The sequence below is a fragment of the Lampetra fluviatilis genome, chromosome 16 (genome assembly GCF_964198595.1).
Source record: "Lampetra fluviatilis chromosome 16, kcLamFluv1.1, whole genome shotgun sequence".
NCBI classification, from domain to species: Eukaryota; Metazoa; Chordata; class Hyperoartia; order Petromyzontiformes; family Petromyzontidae; genus Lampetra; species Lampetra fluviatilis.
Window position 1 is genome coordinate 10,122,877 of NC_136290.1, and position 11,007 is coordinate 10,133,883.

At 43.2% G+C, this 11,007-nt stretch overlaps 1 protein-coding gene across 1 annotated transcript in view; it reads right to left on the reverse strand.

Annotated features, from left to right (window-relative positions):
• Positions 1-11,007, reverse strand: part of LOC144936441 (beta-parvin-like) — a 29,793-nt gene extending 18,786 nt beyond the window's left edge. The window contains 4 exon segments of the mRNA XM_078863492.1: positions 2,874-2,963; positions 10,136-10,216; positions 10,219-10,328; positions 10,946-11,007. Coding sequence (XP_078719618.1) covers positions 2,874-2,963; positions 10,136-10,216; positions 10,219-10,328; positions 10,946-11,007 — 343 coding nt within the window.

Genomic DNA, 11,007 nt, shown 5'->3' on the forward strand with positions numbered 1-11,007 from the left:
TAAGAACAGTCTACATTAGAGTTGTCTCTTTTTGTTTGCATTTTGACTGCAAGTGTTGTGGTTATTGCAAACATGACCCCTTGCATAAAGATGTCAGTTTTGGTGCCAGATAAAAGGGTAAAACCCTATTACTCTATCTTGCTACTGGCAAAAAAGGTATCATAATGTTTTTTTGTTGTTTATTGTTTGTATTTTACTTTCATTATTTTAATTCACTTTCTTTTTTTTATTATTTTTCTATCTACGTGACTTTACCGAAAGAACCAAAGAATGTGAATTCCTGCAGTCACGAAAGTTTAAATCAAAATTTCATTTGTGTGTCAAGCCACATTCTTCGTCTATAAATAAAAGTGTATATTCTAAAACTATTGATAATTATTTCATATAAATAACCCAAATGCAAATAAATACCCATAGTCATTTATATGCATTCATTAATCCCCCCCACTTCGTGCAAGAAGGGCACACAAGTGACGTAATTACATCTCTCCCTGTATTCAAGGAATGGAACAGGAGGATTTCTCCACAAATCTGGCTGTCGCCTGATGAAGCTAGTTGTAATTACTGGCGAAACGTCGTACTCAGATTGTAAATATTGTGGCTTTGCCCTCCAACACACCGGTTGTGCTGTACTAGTATAGAATTGGCATTTTTTATTTCCGCCTGATGAAGGCCGCTTGTGTCGTGGGTTTTTTTTGCTTTTATTATTTTCAATTGATTATTTTCATTAAAAATGTATATTTTATTGTTTTAATTTTTTAGTTTCTATCTACGTGACTTTACCGAAAGAACCAAGAATATGGCATGTTCTGTTTACGTGACAAACCTTACTAATTTTCTGTGTTGGGTGGCGGCGGGTTTCACGACACCTTTATATACAGAATGTTTCAAAAAAATGTTAACACTTAAATGTGACTATCGTTTTTAATGGAAAAAGAACGGATAATAGACTGTAACATGATAACAAATGTAATGTGAAGAGCTTCATGAAGTCAAAGAGTCTCCACTTGTTCGCCATCATTGTCAACACGTGGCCTGGAATCTTCTTCAGATGGTCTCCAGAGCCCGGAGGAACATTTCTTGTAGCATTGTTGCAAATTCTCAGAAGTGTTAAAATATTTTATTTAAGCACCCTGTATTTACGCGATCTAACCTTAAAAAACTGTATTTTGAATTACTTCATAGCTCGTCGGATTCCTCAATCTACGTTATTCTGATTCCGGAATGCTCCGTGCTCGGTGGAGCCGACGTAAATACTCACGGACAGCGCTATCCGCCAGATGTAAGCGGCCTTCCGCCAACAAGTGAATTGCGCACATGGTCCCCCAGCAGTTCTCCTTGGATGTCTCCAATAAAGAAAAGTTAATTGAAAATTTTCCAATACACAAAGTGAATTGAATTGGTCCAAGAAACAAAGTGAATTGAATTTTTCTCAAATAAACAAAGTTAATTAAGTTTTGCGGAAGGTAAAGGTTAAAGGTGCAGCCCTGAAACTGCTTTCTCAGGCTACTGCAGGAGGAAGGGCCTCCACTAGACGGAGGTCCAGGAGATCTCCTCTCCAGGGTACCTTGGCCTACTCTTCCATGCTGGTCAGATGTCCTGGAAGGGGTGGGAGTTCCCACACTTTCCCCCACCATGTGACATACCGATGTAATAACCGTGGTACATGGTTATTACATCGGGGCGAGGGGGGGGGCTGTTTATGAAACTTGCGCAATGTTTCAACTGCCACGCCAGGAGATCTAAATAGCACCCAATGCATTGCAAAGAAATTGTGCCAACCCTGAAACTGTGGCAGCATTCCTCAATTTGCTGAAGACGTGCAATGGAATTGCGTTTTCTTTTTTAAAATGTGATATGAGTCTCGAGGTGACTTGTTGCTGGAATATTAAAAATAAATACATATGTTTTAAATATACAGCAGCAAATGGCAATTAAATTTGGAAATAATTTACGTAAGCAGGCATTTAAAATGATGACGCAAGCCCCAAAAAAGAATAGATCTTACCTTGTAGTAATGTACTGTAGATAGACTATGTTGATGAGGCTGTCTGACAAGTTTTAAGCTTCGTTAATGGAAACATATTAAAATCAGGGTCTTGGAGCTTTGTAAAGATGTTCACGGCATCACTGCGTCGATGTATTAAAGTCTATTGGAATGGCATCACAGTGACATCACTAGAGTGCCATAATGACACACCTGACCCAAACTTTTAGTATTCTCTCACTAATGAAATGTAAAAGTCATGCCGAACAACCAAGGACACACACTCCAATTACGTGTTTATAATTTGTGAGCTGTAGACTTTTTGAGTTGCGTATTACTTTAAGTGACTCTATAAAATCATTATTAATGCAAATAGACAAACCGTGTTCTTTTTTTTTTACTGACAGCCATTTGTCAATTACGTTGCTGGAAGAAGGCCTCCCAATGCCATATCAGTCATGTGGGGATGCCGGTCAGTGCCAGGTTGGTGAAGGATGGTGAGAACAAAGACAAGTTCGGATATTACTCGCCACTGTAGTGAACCATGGTTAGGAATTGAACTCGGGCAATCGGGTTCATTGCGTAGTGTACGAACCAATGCGACACCAACGAGGCGACCCTCCCATTGATGAATATTTAACAATTGGGGGGATTAAAAACAAAACCTCTCTGATGGCTTTTTTAAGATTTTACTGCTGAATTTTTAGTTCCTGAAGAAGCTCCCCAGCGGGCAGAGAGCGAATCTTCGGACACACGTGAGACGACCCGACTAAAAAAAACACACACACATCGGAGAGGCGCAGAGCACGGCAGCGGAGCAATCTCTGACGCCAGTGACCTCGGAAATGAAGAGGAGCCTCGTCCCACTGGTGGATGACAACATTACCGAGTCGGGCGCCCTCTTGGTTGATTTCCTCGCTTGTTGGGGAGAGCGCTGAGCCAGTGGATTTCATCGCCTCTTCCTGGAGCTCTGCGACTGGAGAGGAGCAGAGGGGGGCGGGGGGGGGGAGCTGAGGGTCACTTCCGTCCATGAGATGGGCAGCGGTGGCGGAGGGAGGCCCCCGAGCGAGTCAGAAGTCAAAAGCGAGGGCAACCCCCACCCCCTGTTTCATGAAGATGACAAAAATAAAATGTGGAAAGTACCACGCAACAAAAATCTGCTCAAAGTCGTAGCCTATTTATACACCTATATGTGTGTGTGTGACAAACAAAAAAAAACATTTATAGAACAACAACAAAATACAATTGTAACGAGAAAAAAATCAACGCGACCGTTGCACACAACGGGAATACAATTTAAGTTGCGTAGCTGCTCCAGCGTACAAAGTGTGCAGTTTCTGCTTAGCCCCCCCACCCCCCCCGTAATGGGTTAGCACCGTCGCCCCAGCGCAGTGATGGTCAGCAGCATTTTCCGGGTTAATTTGTGGGGGCCTGTGTGGCAACCTGTGCCACTGGGGTGGTTTCCGCTGTCGCTGTGAATAATTATTCCACGAGCGCGGGACGTGGCGTGTCGTTGAACGGGTTCACGGAAAGGCAAACGAAACGAAAAATGAGTCTGCGTTTTTACAATTCAGCACTTTCAACCTAACAATAATGCTACCGAGCCTCACAGTTCACAACATTATGACGTTAAAGTCATTAGTTAATCAAGGTTCTGTTTGGCAAAATTCGTGTACTCTCCTTGCTAATTATTTTACGTTAATTAATACATATTCTTGGTTCTTTCGGTAAAGTCACGTAGAAGGGAAATAATAAAATAATATTAATAGAAAGAAAATTTTCTTGCTGTGGATTTCACACCTGATGATGATTGCTTGTGTTGCAGTCGAAACGTCGTGAGAATTTGTATTGTTTTATATTAGTATTATTTTATTATTTCCCTTCTACGTGACTTTACCGAAAGAACCAAGAATATGAATCCCTGCAGTCACGAAAGCTTTAAATCAAGATTTAATTAATACAGTTTCATTCAAGTACTGACAATCTGGATTTATCTTATTCCTCAGCATTATACTTTCCACAGATCCATATATGCTTTGTTACATTTTGAATGATACAGTGAGTTCACGGAAAAGGTAACCAGCTACTGAAAGCTACATTTTTTTTCACAATTCAGCATTTCCTGGAACATAATCACATTATTTCCTTCAACAATTTAAAATGTAAGACTTGGCAGTGCGATTGTGGCCATGAAACCCAAACTATTGGGCCGTATCATGAACCACTGTACTCAACGGAGGAGGAAGAGCGAAACGACCCGAACTCTCTCCTGAAGCCCTCTCGTGGCTAGCAAACCTCGAACATTGACATTTAGCTCCCAAACATTCCCATTCACAAGAGTGGAATAGCTACAACTGAGTGCACCACAGCCTGACAATTCACAATGATACAGCACGAGTGAGAACATTTAACTGTATAATTTTAATACAATTAGTCCGTAAAATTATTTCAACCAATTTTGCATGAAATTTACATTTCATTGACATACTGACGGATACATTTAAAAATACATTTATTCCACAGCAGTTATTATTTCTGTTACATTTTTCTCTGCAAGATAAAACCAATTATTTTATGCTTTGCTGATTTATTTTGCTAAATTGGTACAATTCAGCAGGAAGTCGCATCTGACATTACATCACACATTCAGAAATACTTATCAACTTCTCGAACGCTACGCTGGTGTTCCATAATTGCCAGCAAAAACATGGATAAGTACTTACCCATTATTCACCACATTAACGATTTGCCGCAAAAATGGGAAAGAAAATGTAATTTTCTCTTCCATCACACTTAACACTGTTTAACATCATCGCACTCAAGCTGTCACGCATCTTCCCCCAGATCACTCCCTAATTGAGCTCCATTTTATATGTAGCCGAACAGCTGTATTTAAATGCCATTTCCATCTCAGCTATAAATCCTTTCACACTCCCCCCCCCCCCAAATGTATTTTTCGCCCGTGTAAAACTGCAGCCGCTGCTGCTGCTGCTGCTGCGTGAAGCCCTGAGGACACTGTTTATGACCGTTACGCACCGTTACAGCAAATGCGGCAATCCATTTCGACGATTCTTTGCGACAGCAGCAGCAGCAGCCAGCATCAGCAGCCAGCAGCAGCATCAGCTCCGGCTGCTCTGAATGCAGCCGGAGCGAGTGCACGGCACACCTGGCTCGCCTTGCCAGCGCCGCTCGCTTGCCGCATGCCGTTGCCAAGACACCCGAGCGCATCAACCATGACCGACAACTACGGCCAATTGGGAGGAGGAGGAGGAGGCTTCCCTGGAGACGGCCGGTGAACGTGATCGGAGCTCGCTTCGTCTCGTCTCCCAGGCAGACCCCTGTCTTGGGATGGCTCCTACAACCGCCCCCACCCACCCACCCAACGCCTCCCCCGCCCCACAGCCACATGCTCCCCTCCCACACACACCCAACCATCACAATCACAATCCCACGACATTCACAGAACGACCCAGCCTGGAGCGAACGTCTCGCGACTGGAAGGTCGTGAGTTAGAATCTTGGGCTGGGGTGGTTGATTCGGACCGTCGTCCCTTCGAGGTCGATAAATAGGAGCCACCTTATGGGGAAGTCAACATCGGTTGTCCGATGGATACACTCTTCGCCGTCATAGGAATGTGGAATGTCCACTATTGGCTGAAGGTTGTAAACAGGAGACGAGCAATTCCTCGCCGCTTATTGAACAGGAAATCACTTTGACCTGTTTATTCTTGAGACTCGGAAAAGCTTTCCTGCCTTAGAGATATATCTAGATGTACATGCATGTGTGTGCACAAGCACACGTAACAAATAACTCAACACATTTGTCAATAGCACTGCCCTAAAGATGACCAACAATACTCTACAATAGATCACATGTTATCCAATGGCCCTTCTTCATAAAATAAATGTTGACAAACATATTGAGGTTTTGTTCATAAATAAATGTTACTAATATGTTTGGAAGGAATGCCAATTAATAAGGACATGCCACTTGTGAGATATATAAATATATACATACAATTTAAATTAGCAATGTTAAGAATGTACAGCCCATTTTCCCCTCTCTTAATCCACTTCTGGATGACAGGCCTCCTGAGGTCGTGTGGGTCGTGGGGATTGTTTGACCGTGCATCAGTCTCAGTTGGGGAAGGAGGTTGTTGGTGGGTGCTCTGGAACATCACTGATGTTAGGCCTGGCCGGAAATCGAACCACAGGTCACAGAGTTCACTGACCACTGTGCAGTTGAAGCATCACTGTATCTTTATCGTGCCATTGTGGGTTTTGTTTTTTTATCAAGAATCACGGTTGCAATGGTCACACTGGTCAACAATTATTTTTTTTCTGGCCTGGACTTTTGCAGCTGTTCTAGACTAATTTCAGGATGCTGATTCCAAATCTGATCTCAGATTTGCTCTATCACATCTCATTTTATGCTATCGGCATACCCCATTTTCATTGATTTTACCTGAAATTAATTCTGTCACTTTTGATTGCAAGTTGTTGCGAGTCAGTGACTGCTTTAGTGTTAAAATATGGTGCTGTATTTTTAGGATAGTGTGTTTATAATATCATTTTATGTAGATATCCACATTTAATTATTATTTTTCTTCTGCAGTTTGTATTGAAAATGCAATATTTGATATCTCAAAAACCTGATGTGATAGAAAAAAACTGATGCTAGATTTAGAATCAGCACCCCAAAATTACCTTAAAACCGTTGGAATACCTTATGCCAGAAAAAAGTGTGTTGACCAGTGTCATCAGATGTTAAGTGCGGAATGCAATGTCAGTTGCACCTTACAGCTCTCGTGGGATTCTCTGTCAGCAGAGATGGAGAAGATAATACAGGTAAAGGTGCAGCTCTGCAATTGCTCGCTCACGCCAATGCCGACGGAAGGCTTTCCACTAGAGGGTATTTGGCCTACTCTTCCACGCTAAGCCGATGTCTTGGAAGAGGTGAGAGTACGTACGCTTTATCCCAGAATCAGAATCTTTATTTATCCTGCAGAAATCCGATGATCTATGAAGCTCTTTTTCACAGACGTGGCGAACTCATTTATATACTGGTGGGTGGACAGAGGCGAGGGGATTTAATTAAAGTAACCATTGTTTCAACATTCGCACAGGGAGCTCAAACTGGTAAACACTGCATTGTGAGTCTCAAGAGTGTTAAACATTACATCATCCCAGCATCCGGAGAGTTTCGCCGGAAATTGATGTTGCTCTTGTTTTCCCTGCATTCGGCATGCGTAATTGCCGCATTGACACAGCTCAGTGATACATTGTAGCATCTTACGCAACATACATACGCTTGCCATTTATCTAATGAATGAGTACATACGTACGTACGTAAATAATATATGTTTGTGTTAAGAAACTTGAAGATCAGGCCAGTTTAGATGTATTATATCAGCGCTGATATTCATGCAAAGTGCTATCTTTAATTTAAGACAACATTCAGAACGGTTGGCTACGTACCGTGTGAAAGAAGCTTAACATACATACGTTCAATTAATTATCACACTTGCTCGAATGTACATCCACTTGGACTTTACATATTTTAATTATGCAAACACTGTCACTTATGCATCGTTGCTTCGAGGTATGTCTGATGCATTTTACAACGTGCATTACAGTAAATCAACGTCAAAGTAAATAATGAAAGGTTGAATGCAGTAATTTTTTTTATCACGGTGATATTAATAACGACAGTGTGGCAATCACGTGGAAATATTTGGGAGGTATCCAGGTGGTTCAAAAGTCAGACACATGAGCCAGCACAACTGAAATACTGGGTTAGAATGTGGGTTTCAGTGAACAATTATTAGCCTGAGTTCGCAAGCGGAGTGAGTTGATGGTTTTTTCGGTAAAGTCAAGTAGGTAAAAAATAAAAGAAATTTAAGTGAATAATTCACTACAGTAATTTTGGCTGTGGCGGTTCCACATGAAGGCGGAGGCTTGTGTTGCTTCCGAAACGTCGTGATTTAATTTAGTTCTTTTCATTTTAATTTATTTTATTTTTTACCTACGTGACTTTACCGAGAAAAACAAAAAGCATGGGTCCTTGCAGCCACGAAAATTTCAAATCTAGAATTAAGTTGATGGTTTTAGGCATGCAACTGGTCAAAAAAACTATCATTACATTTCTTTATCACATAATTTCACAGAACTTCCAGCTGTGAGAATTAAAAAAAACACTTTTGAATCGCCTGCCATGTAGACGAACATCAATATGAGGGCAAATGGGAAAGAACACCCCCTCGCGTGGCTAGGTGGTGATGTGCAAACATTTCAGAAGTGGTTCGATGATATCACCTTCCACGGGAGCTTATCTTGCAGCAGGAGATATCACTAATCTGAGAGCGTTCTGGATGGACATGCAGTCATCCAATCACATGCGGACCAATATAGCATCACTTGAATATAAGTAGAAATTGTAAAACTAAAACATGTAACATCATGGCAACGTAGTTTTAATAATGCGTCACATTTTACTGGAGAAGATTCATCTAAGGCATTCGAACATTTATTAAAAATGCATGATTCCCTTAAAATATTTGCAGGGTACAGAATACGACTAGATGCAGGGAAATCGTGTTTATACTGTACGAGAGCTGGTGGTACTCATTCAGAACAAAACGATAACGGAATCGCTTATGTTATCATACATCGCGATGCTCAAACCCATTAGTCGGGGGGAAAAAAACTAAACTTTAAAAGTCCTTTCTGTGCTACAATGTCAGATGAAATATTTATTAAACCGAGATGTACTTGTTTTTCATCTCGTCTTGCTCACTAATGTGACTTTTGTTCCCTGGGAGGCACCTTCAAACGTACTGTTAAATAAGTAATCATCTGATAATTAGTCAAAAAGGAAACTCTTCTGTAATGCATGACATAGCCCTCCTTTTAAAGCGCTCAACTGCAATTTAAACGCTGTCCCAGGCGGCTCAGTGACAGAGAAAGCGGCCCGCGAATGAAAATGTATGAGTTCAAATACCGGTTGGAGTTTGATTCAGCCCGTTATTTTTCTCGGCTAAATAAGATGATTAACACTTTTATGGAAATTGTTTCCATCACTGGCTCAGGGTTGTAAAGAGGAGATGCCTCCACGCTCAATGAGCAGGAAATAACTTTAATCCTTTACGTTTATTTACTTTTTAATTCAGTACACGTAGTTTGCTGGAGCAATGCGCGGTAATTCGGCACGCGCATGCCATGCAGGTATGTAAGCAAAATAAAACAGCAATCTTACCTTTTTTACTTTTCTGCTTTCCACACAAAAGTCCATCCATGTTGGCCGTACTTTATTAACGTTATTCGCTTACGAATCTACCTTTTTAAAAAAATAAAAAACGCACGTGCGGTTTTTCCCCCCGACACCCTACACGGCACAAAGTTTCAGCAATAGGTCCCAAATCTATCGACGTTGAACGCTGCGCGGCTTTGCTGCGTGTAAGTCAAAAGGCGCGCATCGGAGCCGAACAAGTCGGAGCGTAATACCGACTCTGGGTCTGCCAGTAGTGCCAGCGTGCAGGCGTGCTCGCGTTTGTTCCTTCTTCTATCTTAGGCAAGAGGGTGGGGTGGTGACACGTGAGTTACCCCACTTGCAGTGTGAGAACAGCGCTGCGGGTGACTTCGCCAAGCGGCGGCAATAGCGGGAGGCGACAGCTGAGAAAATCTTTTGAAAATGCACCGCTGTCGTGGTCTTCTATTTGCGTCGGGCTATTTGGGAGGGCGTTTGGGAATCCGTGGGCAATGTGACACCGCCGGGATGAGCCGAGGCTGCTCTCTGGCCGAACGACGGAATTTTTAGTCGCCGACAAAAGCCTCCGATGCACGAGCCGAGCGTGGCACGAGCCGAGCGGTCCGTTCGTGTTTGGGAAGGTTCCGATCCATCGTCAGGCCGATGAAAGCACAAATCGGATTAACACCCAAGTCAGCGGCGGCTCCGTCATTGCTTAAGGGTGCACCGATTCACTCTTTGCAGTGATTTAGTCAGTTTTTGAATGGCCTCCATTGCTTGCAGGGAGGCGGGGGTCACGTAAACCCCTTACATACAGCATAGACAAGTATGACAACAATGTACAGCTGTTGGTCATCCACTGCTGGATAAAGCCCCCCCCCCCCGCCAGCTTCCACCTCTCACCGTGCGGAATGTGGGGGTCGTTTGAGCGTCGTTCACGGCGGCCGTCAGTGCATGATGTTGAAGGCGGTGGGGTGCTCAGGAGGGGGGCCCCACATCGCTCGCTCCCAGTGGCTTCATTTGCAGCAGCAGGATCGGTCTGGAACCCACTTGGCCAAGCCAAATCCGTCCCGTGTTCCGAATCAACGACAGACCACTCCAAGATCACAACACAGTCGCTCGGTAAGACGATGGCACACGACCGACTCACTCGCACTCTGTGAATGTCCACACACCCCACCGTTTTGGAATCTTTATTTATCCTGAAGAAATCCGATCAGCCATGAAGTCCTTTTTCACAGACGTTCAATAAGGGGGGCCATCCATTGAGTAGGTACGCAAAAATCTGTCAAAACTTGACCCCTCCCCCCTCCCTGTAGGCACGCGGACTTTTTACACCCCCCCCCCACCTGAATCCTATAGAACGGCCGATATTTAATCCACGCAGAAACGATCAAGGATGAATAATATTAACGTGTTTAAGCAAACAGATTGTCCACCACCGGACTATCTAACTCATTTGAAGGCCAATGTAGACACATTATTATCAAGGCTTCACCCTCCCCCCCGTTTCCTATGCGTACATTGTCAGTATACCCCCCATACGCAAGTGTATGCGTTTGGGTTAACCCCCCCTCCATGCGTACGTACTAAATGGATGGCCCCCAGGCTGTTGGTAGTGGTAGTTGTGCCCGCATGATGCTGCGGTATCACTGGATTACAGCACTACAGCATGGGGTACGACAATATTGGGTTATTGTGGAAAGGCGTTACTTGTACTCTAGTGGTAGTGCCTTATGCCGACACTCCCTGCTTCCGAGGCAGCCTAGCGGCAT